Source organism: Diuraphis noxia, unplaced genomic scaffold (assembly GCF_037042655.1).
Source record: "Diuraphis noxia isolate RWA-SAM2 unplaced genomic scaffold, SU_Dnox_SAM2 contig0003, whole genome shotgun sequence".
In the NCBI taxonomy this organism is placed as follows: Eukaryota; Metazoa; Arthropoda; class Insecta; order Hemiptera; family Aphididae; genus Diuraphis; species Diuraphis noxia.
Window position 1 is genome coordinate 22,240,528 of NW_028301713.1, and position 15,961 is coordinate 22,256,488.

Sequence of the window (15,961 nt, forward strand, 5' to 3'; positions counted from 1 at the left end):
CAAAATGTTTGTCCACTACTCAGCTTGTCTAAACTTTAAATACATATAACTCATAAACTACTCGTCCTAAATTCGATTTTTATGAATCAAAATACTTAAAAAAAATATTCTGCTTTGGAATATGAAATTAAAACTCTATGTTGTCTTTCAAAAAAGTAAAAAACTTAAAAAATTATAAGGATAAAAAATATTTAAAAATATAATTTTTTAATAAAAACGTTGATTTTTAACAACTTGAAACCATGTAAAAAAGTATTTTGAAAAATGTAAATACTTTTCTATATAATTAGTGTACCCACTTAAAAGAATCGCCCTGTATATTATATATTATCTATGATTGTAGCTTGTAGGGTAGTGAAGTGGAATACGCGGCTGTCCCATACTCCCATAGACATATTATTAATAATATTTATGTTGTAAAAATTTGAAATTCAAATGCACTTAAGAGGACGCCACACCCGCATGTGTTGTCTTCGTCGTACAAGTGCGTAGAATAGCAAATTTTACGCTCAGCAAATTCCGTTAATCTCCTTTAATTTAAAATTTAGAGTGAATTGACCTATTATAAAAATTAAAGGCAAGATTATTACCGAGGGCATCTTATGGGTTTTTTATTATATTTTAATTTTAAACCGAGTTATGAGTATTTTTAGATATACAAATAATTTACAATTTTAAAATACTCATAACTCGCTTTAAAATTAAAATATAATAAAAAGCCCATGAGATGCCCTCCGGTAATAATCTTGCCTTTAATTTTTATAATAGGTCAATTCACTCTAAATTTTATATTAACGGAGATAAACGTGATCTGCTGAGCGTAAAATTTGATATGCTATATGCACTTGTATGACGGACCGGACGGAGACAACACATGCGGGTGTGGCGTCCTCTTAAAAATTTAATTTGACTATCCGTCAGAAATTTTTTATTCGATAACATTAGACAAACTCATGAATTTCTACCTCAAAATAATTTGCAAATTTTCTTGATTTTTGCTTAATTTGTCAAAATTCGTACTTAAAATGCTTATAAAAAAAATTGTGACTATGTATTTTTAATATATTAAATTTTTAATTTGACCTCTCCAATGCACCAACTAGATTCACTTTCCTACCATATCGAAGCATAATTTCGACTACTTATCGTGTACACTGTAGACAGACAAAAAAAAAAAAAAATTAAAAACACACATCATTGTAAAATCAATACATTCATCGCTCCGTTTAGAATCTAAAATGTTTAGTTAAATATTATGATACATTTATTGACCACTTTGTGGCACTGCACATAATTAAACGATTTTCTTGGAAACTATAATACATATTTTTCACAATAAATTAACGCGAACTACCTGTATTAATAAATAATAACGTAAACCATTAATATTGCAATAACAATTCGCAGTGCAAAAAATGTGACACATAATTGTTATTGAGCAAGCACAAATGCTTGAATAAATGATAAGTTCAATCATCAATCATATTATCTATTAAATTACGCACAGGCGTGAACATATTATATTTGAACTCTGAATATTAGAAGTATATTATTAATACCTAGATTAAATGTTAGAGATATTTAAATTATAAATTCTATTGACTTCAGTGATAGAAAATGACGACTGTTTTCAAATCAACTCTTGTACCTATTTTAGCTTTAGGCAAGATATTTGGTTTAATTAACATATCTTATACGTTGGAACCAGGTACAGGCGGATTATTAACTTTGAATATACACTCAACATATTCATTCCTTGAATTTACACGAATGACTGTGTTTTTAATATTCACATATCTGGTTTATATTGAAGAATTGTACTATGTCATACTTTACCGTTTGGTTAAATTTTGGATTGCTATTATTGCGGCAAGATTATCAGAAATATGGACAATTAAGTAAGAATGATAAATAATTATTTAAAAATTATTAAACGTTTTAAAACATCACCGAAGCAATAATGTCCAAAATCAGCCCTCAAACTTTGAGATGGTAAAAATATTATATAACTATAGATACAGTGTAGGAGTAAGTACAGACGCGTAATATTATAATTCCCACATTGAAAGTAAAAATGTTTGTTGGTTGTGGTATCACATTTATTTTAAAAGAAGGCAAAAATTTAAGATATTATTAGAATTTTTGTTTTTTTGAAACAACTAAAATTAATCATTAATTTACATAAATGTATACTATTAGCCATATTTAAACAGAATTTAATTTGCTATATGAAATAGATAAGTATTATTTTTTGTAAATTTGAAACAAATTCTAGGTAATTTTTGTATAATATTTATTATTTTTTAGGTTGATTAATGGCATTATACAATTTGATCAAAAATTGGCACTACTATCACCGGCATTTCTGGTTCACCAGCATTCAATTAGTAAAAAGAAGTGGAATATCATATTGAATTCATTATTTTTATACTTCGTTTTATATGAAGTATATGACTTATACTTATGGCCAACGAACTCATTTGATTTAAACACCTTCCTCATATTTTTTTTCGGAATGCCCTACTTGTTGGACTATGTAGTTATTATAACTGTATTATTTTATCTCAGTAACATCGGGCTTAGATTTCGAACATTAAACGATTTCTGGATATGCCTTTCTCGTGGGTTAGTATCCATCCATGGTGAATGGACGGATTCTGAATTGGCGATGTTAATGGAGAGCATTAGGTTGTTACACGCTGAACTATCTCAATTGTTCAAAATATTCAGTCGGAGTTATGGTACACTACTGTTAGTATTTTTTGTTTTCTGTATTATCGATATTATGTATGTAATTTATTTGATGATCGAGCTTGAAAATGTTATAAAACATGTACCATTCCACATGCTAAACATTCAAATCATTCTTTTTTTGATGTCTGTCATCCTTGCTGCTTCGTGGATAAATGAAGAAGTAACTATAATTTTTGAATTATATAATATATTATAGTTACCTATGACAATATTTCGATGATTAATAAATGATTTGAAATGCGTTTATTCTCAATATAATTACTATTAACTTAACATTAGTCCAACACTCATTAAGTTCACTTAAACAATTGGCGAGGTCGGTATAACGTAAAAAATAATTATTTAACCGTATTATGATTTTAGAAAGTGAAAATTGTATCATATTTACGATTGATTCCAATTTCAAAATTACCCATTGATGTAAAATTACAAGTAAGATATATTTTATGCAACTATTTCGTTAGTGTTTAAAAGGGTACACTAAGGTGTAAGGTGTATATTATATTTAAAAAAAATAGTTATAATATTGTTATAGGCACTAAAGCAGTATCACCTGGCATAAACAGTTTTGTTTTAAAATCTGCACCAAAAAATCTAAAAGCCTGTAAAAAACTTCTTACCATTGTTATTTTTTCATTATATAATTTTTGATAATATTTATTTTTATTTTGTTCTTTAATATAAATTGTTAATTGATTATTATTAATTGGATTTTATCTTTCGCATAAAATATGATTTATGAATTTTGATTAATTATACATCATGATTTAACTTATTTTATTAATATTTCGTAACTCATTTGGCTTTTAATATAAATTGACTTCAGCATCAAAATTAATCAATAACTAAAACAATACATAACATAATATAGATATAATAATATGATGGATATATATGGTAATGATAATAATATATAATAATAATATATGGTATTGATACGTTAATTATATGCTTAGGTCACATATACATTAACGCATACAGTGAGGGTTACGAGCTAGTTACCACCATCCTCACCATTTAACTTATGTTTACCTATACTAACTATAATTAATTTATAAATAGATCAAAATGTTTTTGTATCAAATATCATTGTTGGAGTCGGATGAAATTAGTGCTTTTGGGTTTTTCAACATAAATTTGAATTTAGTTGTATCAGTAAGTATTTTTCTAAAATAATAAGAACATAAGTACTTCATTCATGTCTCTTTCATTTACTATGCGTAATTTTTGTCAAACTGAACGTTTAGTTTATAGAAATATTTGTCGTTAACTTAGTTTTTTAGTAATTTAAATGATTAAGTATTTTATTTATTTTATTAAATAGATTATCATATTATTGATGACTGGATTTTCAACCCTTGTACAGATGAAATATCACCCCATTATTATAGCAATGGTCAATAACACACATATCTATCACAGCAATTGGGTAAGAAATTTTAAACCCCGGACAATATTTCAAGCACACAAATTAAATTTTAGAATTTAAAAATTCATAGATTTTATTTAATAATACAATATTTTCAATATTTTTAATGCATTATTTTTACTAATTTCTTTTTAAAAATTATATTTACACTTTAACTCAGACCTAAGGGACCCGAGCTTATCCATTTTTTTTTTAAGTGGTTGATAAAAATGTTAAATAAATTCTGCAATGCGTATACTTATTGTATAGTTAAACTATAGGAATTAATACTATTAAATTAGATTTGGAAACGTAAATATTAATATACTATAATATTTATTAATGTATTAAATTTTTCGTTTTTTTTTTTTTTAATAAAACCGTGATGTATTTCATGTATCGTGTATTGTGTATACTATTTAAATACAAACTGATAATATATTATGTTTAATAGATAATATGGAAATTTATTTTTAGGTAAATGTGTATGCTAGCAACTATTCAAAACATTTTACATCTCATTAAAATAAAACAAGTTCTTATTTATTAATTAACCATTGTTAATAATATTTTAAGACCACTTCTATGTTCTTATAAAATATATTTAGTGGTTAGTAATTAGTATTAGATAATCTTTTATACTTGTACTTATAAGTACCTGGCTCTTAAATCACTACACAATTAGTTAAAACTTGCCATTTTTCAAAATTATATTATTATACTTATGTTAGTACCTGTAACAATTTTGTTATTTTATATATTTTGACATTTTGTATTGTTAAATAATAACTAATTGGTAAATAAGTAATCATTAGTATTGCTAGCAAACATACTGTCGATGTGTATGTAAAAATAATAATAAACAACTTATCATTACATTTAATAACATACTTAATTTTAGATGTCGAGTAATTATTTTTTCCTTTTTCTTTATGATAAAAATATCAATATCAAAAGCGATAGGACTACATAAATTATGGGTCTTATTAAAGTTCTTTGAAACAATTGTAGTGTGGGCAAATAACTACTATTTTAGTTACTTTAGAATATTTATCATAAAATATTAAAATTTTATATCATCACTAGCTGATCCCCATGCATTTCGTTGCCGGTTAAAAATACCAACACTATATGATTCAAAATTGGTGTTTAACTCGTCGTTTAATACTCGACTAGTCATGCTCAAAACTTCCCGTGGATTTACAAGTTCACATAAACTTGATATTTTAGCAGAACGTTTCTGGAACGTTTTTCTTAAAAACTTCCCGCGGATGACCGAACTGATTGTGGTTCGGGAATTTTAGGTATATACCTACGTTTCTACCACTACAACATGGTCCATGAGCCTCAGCCTTCCATTTATTTGTTTGGCATTTGTTGCATATTCTATCGATATCAATATCATAATTTAGCACAGAATAGTCAAGGTTATACAGTTATAAGTAATAAGGTAGAATTTAAGAAATTGCAGTATGGCCTGCGAGTTCTATTTATTATTGATCGTGTATTCTGATTTCTGTTGAGCTAACCGGTGGGAACGTTCAACGCTTGATTCCCTAATAGCTTGGTTTTGTTCAACGAATACTCGTTGAGTATAGTCAATCTAAACTCATATTTTTCATCCGCTATTTCATTCCTACGCAAAAATCGCAGCCGTTTTGCATAGCCTATAGCTTTCCTTGATGAAAGGACAATCCAACAAAACAATTTTTTTAATTCGAACCAGTACCTAGTTTCTGAGATTAGCGCTTTCAAACTTTTTTAACTCTTCAGCTTTATAATATTATTATATAATTATATATATATATATGAGCATAGATAGAGTAGGTAGGTATAATATGAATGAAAATGTGTGTATGTTATGTTTTATTTCATCATTACCAGCTAGGTATCATAGTTGTAAGAAGTTGTAATTCCTAAAATATATCAACAATATTTTGTTACTTATAACATCGACGGTGGGACCCAACTTGAGTTATATAATTTTATTTATACCAATTCGTTTGAATGGGTATTATACCTATATATATAGAGCCACTAATCTCTATATCTTCAATGACGTAATCAGTATTTATCAGTGGGAGTTAGTTCAAACTTTTAAATTATAAGTTTAAAACTTTTTGAAGTAACATTAATTGACAGTTAAAAGTTTCAAAATAGTTTAAACTTTGAAATAAATAATGATAGGAATTTTAAATTTTTTTTCATTGTATTAAAGTAAATAACTTATACATTTTAATTTTAATTGTTTATTCTAAAATTGCAATAGTTGTTATAATTGAGAAAATAATTATTTAAACGATTTAAACACAGCCAATTTGATGGATTCATAGGTAGTATTGATTGATTGAAATTTTTCAATCAAATACACATGAGTGTAAAAAAGAAAACAATTGATTTAGTGGAAAACTAGTTTGTGTAAAACTTATGGTTTTTCGTTTTTTCTCGATTATTTAAAAGTATACTTCTGAGCTCCCCCTTTCCATGAATACAAACTAAATATTTTCTACTGAAAACTATTAGAGCTAAAGAATTTGTACTATTCAAAAAGTAACAAAAAATAGCAAAAACATACACAAAAATTATTCTAAACATAAAAACATCCGTCGTTCCGATCAGAATATAATTTACAAAACACAAACGCAACATATTATTCATGTATTTGATTAACTCACTCGTATGTGTTAGGTAGATTCTAACTTAAACAAATACCGTTTTTATACCCAATGTGATTATATTTTCTCCTTCTAGAATTTGATAATATTAAATGAGCAAATATTTACATTTCTCCTAATACACGATTACAATAATGTCTACTTTACCATTGTACGTTATTGATTTGAATACATTTGAATATATTATTCGATTCATTGTTGTAACAGTTTACCTATTTCTCTTTAAATTTTCGTAAATTGGTGTTAATAAATCGATAAATCAATTTATCTTTAGTCGTGGGCTATAAACTAACTAAAATGACGTCTGTTTTTAAATCAGCTCTACTGCCTATTTTAATTTTATGTAAAGTTTTCGGTTTAATTAACTCTTCTTACACATTTGAATCTACTGGATTTTTAGTCCAAAATAATGCTAACACAACACAATATGCATTGCTTGAAATAACCCGCATGTGTGTGTTGATAATGTTTACATATATCGTTTATTGTAAAGGATTTTATTATGTAATATATTTTCGTTTAGTTAAATTCTGGATTGTAATTATTGCATCAAGAATATCAATAATATGGATAATAAAGTAAGTTATTAACATATTTTAAGTGATTTTAAAATTACTTATGTATTAATTATGACAAAATTAAATCAGCGACCATCATTATATTTATTTGTAATAATTTCTAAGTTATGTTATATATTTTTAATTAAAATATTTTGCAGAGTTTGATAATTTGAATAAAAGTGGTAATTATTTCTTGAAAATAATTTGCCTAACCAATCTTTCAAAATGTTTATTTAATTTTATATGTGAAAATGAAAAATGTTTTATTTTAAAGATTATTTATTTATTTTTAAATTATTATAAAAATAAAATTTTTATAAGCTCATTGTAGGTATAGTGATTGAATGATGAATATTCAAGGGATTCGAATTAAAGTATTTTAAAAGGTGCTAATAACACCTAAAAATATAAAATAGCTAAAAATTCTATAGGTTCTATAGACTCTGAAGAATACATTTTTTTTATGTAAATTTTTTTTTCAAATAAAATGTTTACTAGACCGTCTGTGATGTCTGTTATAGTATTAAATGATAAGTTGAATTTATTAATAAACTAATTAAAAGTAGAGATAATTTGTCATGAAACTATCATACTAACAATAGCTAGCTATTTATTTATTTTAAGCTTATTTCGTTTAATTTGAGAAAAATGTTTATTATTTAATTTATTTAGTATTCAATAATTTCAATTTGAATATTTTATCATTTGATATTTGTTTATATGTTGCATTATTTTTTTAAGGTTGATTAATGGAATTATAGAGTTTGATCAAAAAATAGCTCTTCTTTCACTGGCATTCAAGGTCCATCGTCGTTCTCCGCAGAGTGAAAAAAGATGGGTTTTAATTGAAATTTTGTTATTTTTATATCTTATTGGATACGAAGTGTGCGCTTTATACTTGTGGCAGTTGAGGACTATAGACATTACTACTATACCGATGTTATTTTTTAGTATGCCATATATAACAGATTTTGTGGTTATCATTACAGTTAGCTTTTATCTCAATAACTTAAGCTATAGATTCCAAATATTAAATGATTTCTGGAAATCTCTTCCTACTGGATTAATTTCTACTCGTGGCGAATGGACACAATCTGAAATAGTGATGTTAGTAGAAAGCATTCGGTTATTGCATGCCAAACTATCTGAATTGTTAAAAATATTCAATTTGAGTTACGGTTTATTACTATTAGGCTTCTTTGTATGTAGCTTTATAGATTTTATGTACATATTTTATTTGATGATTTATCATGAGCTGACTTCACCAAAAGTCAGTTTTACCCAAAATGTTATAAAATATTTTCCATTTCATTTGTTTAACGTCCAGATAATAGTTTTTTTTATGTCAATCATTATTGCTGTTTCGTTGATAGAAGAAAAGGTAGGTACATATAGTATACAATTTATTATTTAAATAGGTATTATTATAGATATAGGCAAATTGTATAATACTATTAACATGACCACATATAGTTAAAATCTCTATTTAAATAACACAACTATGTTACTAAATTATTAAAATACTTATTTGATATTATGTTTTAGGTACTTCCACCGTAATATTTTTTTTATTTTTTTGCAGAAAAATAAAATTATGTCATATTTACGTTTGTGTCAAATTTCAAATTTACCAATTGACACAAAACTACAAGTAAAATATATTTTATATTAATTAATATCTAAGTGTTTACTGTTAATTACGAAACCGTAGCTGAGGGGGTCTAGAGATCCGGACCCCTTCCACTAAAATTTTTAAAATTAGCACAAGAGATTTTATATATCTATAATAAATTAATATTTAGGTACATTAATTCACCTTCATTTCGTGGTAGTTAACGATAAACATATATATGTATCTATGTAATTTATATCTATTTAAATTATAGAGTCTATTGATATTTTAATAGATCCAAACAAATAATATGGGGTTTTTAATCTGTTAATTTTTTACGCTACTTTAACAGCATTTAATATACTTTAGGAGCACAATAATTATATATCGGTTCCGAGAAAGATACATTATAATATTTAATTTTCATAAAAGGCAAATTAAAAAAAAAATAAAAAAAAATAAAAAAATATTTAATTTATTATAATAAATATATGAAATAATAATGTGTCACTATATAGTGTCAGCATTATTTAAGACTAAAAACAACTATATTAATAATTACAGCTTTACAGCATTTAAACACTTCTAATTTGGTATATAATTTTTAATTAATTACTATTCCATATTAGATGAATGTTAATGAAAGTAAATTATTTTACCATAGATTTCATACCTACTTTTAAAATACAAAAAAATTGGTACCTACCTAGCTATATTATATGATATATACATTTTGTTCATGATCTCTTTTAGTATAAGACAATACTATTTGATACCTAGTTATCAAGATATCTATATTATTAAGACACATTTTGTTTGAACTATTTTATCTATACTATGGCTCAGGACTATCTTATATACAATGAGGATGATCACTGGTAGTATGTTAGCTGTCAACTGACAATTATAGTTAGGAATCAGAGAAACTACAACCTCGATAAATTCCTTTTTATTGTCAAATATAGTTTCCAGCGTCCGTGGCTGAAAAGTACCTACTATATATACCACGTCTAAGCAAAATTTAATCGCATGGTTGTGGGAATAGTGAGCTACACTCATTTCCTGGTGTAGAAGTCCGCTGCCCTTGATTTCTTTTATTGAACGAGATATAGTGTAATATTTGTATTTTTTATTCTATGATAATTCAAATGTATTAGGTTAGAATGTTTATGAATCAAATGAATATCTCGGACTTCGATGAAATAACAGCATTGGGATTTTTCAATATCAATTTGAATTTAGTCATGGCAGTAAGTACCTACATTATATGAATAATATTTTATTTATATCATTAAATATATAGACATTTTCCAGTGTTGCTATATTGGTTTCTGCAGGACAGAAAATGTCATGTTAGAAATATTATGCACTGTTGTCAACAATCACCAATCAATGATCACTTGTGGTTAATTTAAAAAAACAATGTGTATTTTTCATTTGATTATGTTTTTTTATAAATCTTATTATTGATCATCTAAGAATTTTAGATTCTGGGCATTTGAGTAGAGTGAGAGTGTACACTGTACAACCTTGAGTACATCAGGGGCGGACTGTAACCCATTCAGCTCACTATTATTGGAAAAAAATCGGCTCTACCTATACTATAACAACATAAACTTACTTTTAGACTTTAGTACTTTATTTTTGAATTTTGGTTACTCATCAATCATCATTGTAAACAGGTGATAATTTGTTAAAATTTAAATTTATTTGAGACAATATCAATTGTTTGTTTTTTATATTGTACTTTAAATCATAAATCATAGATAAAATCTAGAGTAGGTATAATAAAGAATGTGATAAAAACTATCAAAAATGTTCTAAAATAGCGAAAATGCATTTAAAAAATGTACTTAAAAATGACAAAAATTTTTTTTGATAATTATTGAATAAACAAAGATATGAACTTAACGAAATAAATCCGATTAAGATGTAACACACCAAATGACTAATTAGTTATTATATCAATTATTACTGATTTGAGTTCATAAAATCATAAATAGTAAAATCGAAAAATTGGAAAAATGATGAATGATCGTAGCTAAATTTTTTAAATTACCAATTCAAATTAATCAAAAATGGATATTATTTATAAATGTGCACTGAAAATTAACAAAAGTTACTTAAAAATGATGATAATTGTTACTCAACAAACACCAAAACAGATAAAAATTTAAAAATGCAAAATAAAAGTTTAATATTTTTCAATTCTTTGATGTACGAGTATGAAAAAAATTTTATATTTGAAAAACATTGCCAGGGACTTCCTAAAAAATAATAAATTTTGCTTTAAAATACAGACCCTATATAGTTTTAATATAACTTATAAGTTATATAAGTATTTAAGTTTGAGTAGAGCTAAAATGATTATGTTGTGGTATATATCGACTACTTCCAAGATGTTCTAAATAAAAGTGGTCGTAAAAAAATTGTCAATGATCTAATATTACACCAGGTGGTTTATTTTCTACCAACACGGAGTACATACTATTATGACAGTAGCACAATAACCCAGTCCGCCACGGTTGTATACCTATTGAAATTGATACCTCCGCAAGGATATGTATTGTGTGGTTTATTTTTATGCAATTTGGAGTAGATGACCAATTGCTTCAATTTTAAAGTCTGACAGTATTTTTTGGTAGAAAATTTGGTCTAGATAGAAAATCCAAGCGTTTTTTTTTTCTATAAGTGATAATATTGTGAATAACGGAATATGTAAACGAAACACGCGTTCTTAACAAAACTTTTAAATTTCAAATTTTGTTTTACAGATACTCGTATTATTAATGACTGGATTATCGACATTGATACAAATGAGAAACCATCCAATTATTATTGCAATGATCAACAATACTCTATCATTACACACAATGTGGGGTAATTAAAGTATTAATTAATTATAGATTACCTTCTAACTTTTATTAACTTCACGAATATAATTGGATAATATCTATTTATTTTTAATTATGTATTTAATTTAACTATTACCTTAAAATACCTACATCAAAAACTTATATTAACGTGATTTAATATAAATATGTATAGGTAGGTACTAGGTAGGTCGTATAGATACATAGTTTATATATATAATATAATATGTGGGCGAATATAAGTTCCTAAACTGCGTAGGTATATTATTATATATAAATATTATATAATATAATTTATAATATATTAGTAATAATTCATAATTGTAAAAATATATATAAGTAAGTACTGCTTTCTATAATATAATAATATAATTTATAATTATAAGTTTTCAATGTATAAGTTATCTTGTAAGTATTTTATCGATAAGGTATCGTTTTAATCTGTTTTCATAAATTACATATCTTTATAATTTTGTAGGCACCATGTATAGCGATTGAAACAAGTATGATTATATTACTCCATCACTTACCCCACACTATTATATTTTTCTAAATATAATTTTAATATCATCAATTTGATTACTTATTATATAGTTATAATATTATAAAAATGTAGTACCTATATATTATATATTTTTGTTTTTTACTATTAAAATGTATAATAAAACTTATAATAGTATTTAAGATACAGCATATTTTTTATATATGTACCTACCAGTCTTCCGTCATATTAGAACTTTCATAATATGTACCTTTTTTTACAGCAAACGGAATAAAAAGCAAATTAAAAAAAAGGCATATATAAAATTTCATGGTCACGTATGTTGTTGGTAAAATTGTATAAAATTTATAATAATAAAAAAAAAATGATATAATTAATAATCGTATAACATGATATATAGCAATAAAAAAAATTCGGTAGATCCCGGTTGTTATCTCTATATTCTTCACATAATTATTTTTTTAAATTAATTTGCATTTTTTCGTACGTCTTAATTTTTTTTTTTTTGGTTGGACAGCACTTAATAATCGCTGCTGGATCTTCCAGTGTAATTTTTTGTATGAGGTTCAAAATAGAAGGATGCTTATGACTTACCAACTTTGAAAACCTATTATTGAAACCCTCAGTTTGTTTATTAGTACGCTCGGTTTTTAATAGTGTACTTTCATGTACATTCCAAATTTCAGGTACTTTTCGAAATTTTATAATGTACGAGTATTTCCTTGACCAATACGTATGTAGGTCCCATTGACGTAGGTATGTTTGATAGAAATATTCCACCAAGTCTTGTGCTTTTTCGGGCATGATTTTACGTAAATGAGATATTTCTATAAATATAATAATATCAGATATCGGCAAAAAAGCCAAACTATCGATTTGTCCACAAAATAACAGAAATTCTTCATTTTCACGGTACAAATTTTCCAAACTAAGTCGATGGATTTTCCTATGCGTGCTTTGTGTTAAGTGGTAATAACGACTTTTAATTTCTAAATATTACCTCAAAACATTACCATTCTCAAAATCCACATGGATATGGGTTGGATCAGGAAAAATGTCTCTCTTTTCACATTCACAAATAATGGCATTGAACATTAATTCGTACGATGGTTGTATTTTTCTTTGAAGTAAACAATAAGCTGATGTAACAAATATATTAGATTATATCTATAAAAAAAAGCTAATAAATTAATTATTGCAGTATTAACTCAATAGTCTATATACCTACTATATTATAATGATATTACGATATATTTGCATAATATAATGCTTTATAATGCTTTACTCTTATAACATAAAGCTGTTGAAAAATCACAGGGGCTAGAGCAAAATTCCCATCCATCATCCAAGTTGAAGATTTCGCAAGATTTGATAATCCTTCATCGGTTGCAAATATGATAACTCTTTTGCCGGCATTATATTCACAATTTTCGTCAACGATTCCATTGCCATACAATAAAAAACGATCTCCACCAGAATTCATCGTCCAGGTGGCTATCAAAATAAATTAAAACCCCCATATATAAGTACTTACGTGGTATTATACAGTTTTTTAAACTTTTTGGATCGATTGGATTTCCTTTTGACCGATGATTACGTAAGGTTCTTTTGACTGTATCCTCGGAAGGCATTTGAGCTCTTGCTGTTTTTTTCAATTCTGATACACCCGGGCAAATAATTTCAACAAGATTTGTAGTTGTTGTGGCTATTTTTATTTGTAAAAAAATTATATTTTAAATAAAAACGTTTATAGTATTATTATATGACATTTTTTGTTAGAGAAATATGACTAAATTTATTATAGTCATGACCACACATGTCACATACCGATACCAGATACAGATATTTAATCGCATGATCGCAAATAATAAAGATTATTTTCACTCGCTTAGTGACTTGTGGTTTCCAATGGGTTGTCATCAATAAATTATAAAACCTCTCAATGAGAGAGAGAGAGAGAGAGAGAGAGAGAGAGAAGAGAGACCCAAAGGGCTAACGCAAAAAATAACCACGTATATTTAACGTCTATTTTCGTTAAATATTATTTTTTATTATTATAATTATTTTTGTAAAATATTTTCGTAATCTAATTTTAATTTGCCTTATTTTCCTACTTACTGGAATTATCGTACGTGCCTGTCTTTCGCCGTGTAGGAACTAACATATTATTAAATAATATTGATGTGCAAAAATGTAAATGATATGTACGGCCTTTTAAACGATCGATGCGCAAGCGACATATAACCCAAAAATCGAACGGTGCGCAACTGTCTTCCGGCGAGTGGGCATAGTGGTACAACACTGGTACTCATTAGGTACTTAATAGTTAATTATAGTTATTAATTATTAATAATAAATAATTAATATTTGATATTTCAATGTAGTTACTCTATATTTTTTCTTGCACCATATAGGATATACACATATATAGGTATATTTTACATTTTTAGATGAATTAATAAGAAGAGTATTTATTTCATTACGAGAGTTCCAATAGACATTTAAGTTTCCTCCAATATGAAATTTACTATATTATTCATAAATTTCATATTTTTATTAAGATATAGGAGCTTTTCTGTTATCTACACGACTATATATAAGTATAATTTTAGGAATAACTTTATCTGTATTCTAAAAGGAAAAAATAAATCTTTTCTTAATCAACATAGTTTTGCTTATTTGTATTGATTTCTATGTTTTAGACGTTTTAATTATTGTATTTAATGTTATTTATGATTTTTTTTCATTTTGTTTTTAGAATAATGAAAATTCAGTGCCAATCGTTCAAGAAATATCTATTCCGGTCATATTAAATCAATTTAAAAATTATACTAAGCTTTTAACTATAACCTGTTGTTTATTTGAGTTACATTGCTATACAAACTATAGTAGATTCTTCAACTAGAATTATAACAAATTTTACCTACATTGTACTTATTAATTATAATTTAATATTTTATTTTTTTTTTATCTGCTATACCTACACTTTTATAATTTTATATACAATATAGTGAATATTATACCTACCTGTGTGGCTGTGTATATGCAGCCGATATCTGATGGAATAGAAATATTAGTGCAATATGTCACAGCTGATAAACCCTCAAGTCCTAACTCTTAAGGTGGTATTTATTGCAGAATATTGACGTTGGTGGTGAACGAAATAGGAGTTGGAATATAATATGTGAGCAAGTATCCAAGGAATGGTCATAATAGCCAGGAAAATTAATATCTGATAGGTACATAACACGTAAGTACATTAGTAAAATGCGTTTCAGAAATAACATTACTTACAATATCTATTATTTTTGATCAAAGCATAACATGTTCATTGACCATAGTGCATTAGCCAGTGGCGTAAATCATTTTATTTTTACAGGGGACAAACCTAGACATTTACCAGCCAGCACACAACAACCGCTATTAATTATTAATAATATAACTTTATCAGCTACTAGGATCCACCATATATACTCGTAGCCTCGTAGGTATACATAACACACAAACCTACTACAATATTATTAATTTATTGGTTTCTGAGTGAGCGCAAGTGACACCTTGGCATTTGTGCAAATGG

General features: G+C 26.2%; 2 protein-coding genes and 1 pseudogene across 3 annotated transcripts; 2 read left to right on the forward strand and 1 right to left on the reverse strand.

Annotated features, from left to right (window-relative positions):
- Positions 1-1,447: 1,447 nt before the first annotated feature.
- Positions 1,448-4,832, forward strand: LOC149057046 (uncharacterized). 2 transcript variants are annotated; one of them, XM_089223657.1, is made up of 6 exons: positions 1,448-1,898; positions 2,308-2,914; positions 3,118-3,186; positions 3,817-3,909; positions 4,079-4,183; positions 4,640-4,832. In XM_089223657.1, exons 1-6 carry the CDS (start codon positions 1,618-1,620, stop codon positions 4,685-4,687), a joined length of 1,203 nt encoding a protein of 400 aa, XP_089079783.1. In that variant the 5' UTR covers positions 1,448-1,617; the 3' UTR covers positions 4,688-4,832. The 2 variants fall into 2 exon arrangements, with proteins under 2 accessions (XP_089079783.1, XP_089079782.1); XM_089223656.1 differs by lacking the exon at positions 4,640-4,832 and having other exon boundaries at positions 4,079-4,425.
- A 2,302-nt stretch (positions 4,833-7,134) lies between these two features.
- Positions 7,135-12,128, forward strand: LOC149057047 (uncharacterized). Its single transcript, XM_089223744.1, has 5 exons — positions 7,135-7,415; positions 8,139-8,778; positions 8,980-9,048; positions 10,167-10,259; positions 11,784-12,128. Exons 1-5 carry the CDS (start codon positions 7,135-7,137, stop codon positions 11,895-11,897), a joined length of 1,197 nt encoding a protein of 398 aa, XP_089079870.1. The 3' UTR covers positions 11,898-12,128.
- A 601-nt stretch (positions 12,129-12,729) lies between these two features.
- LOC149057048 (uncharacterized) lies at positions 12,730-14,240 on the reverse strand (annotated as a pseudogene).
- Positions 14,241-15,961: the final 1,721 nt, after the last annotated feature.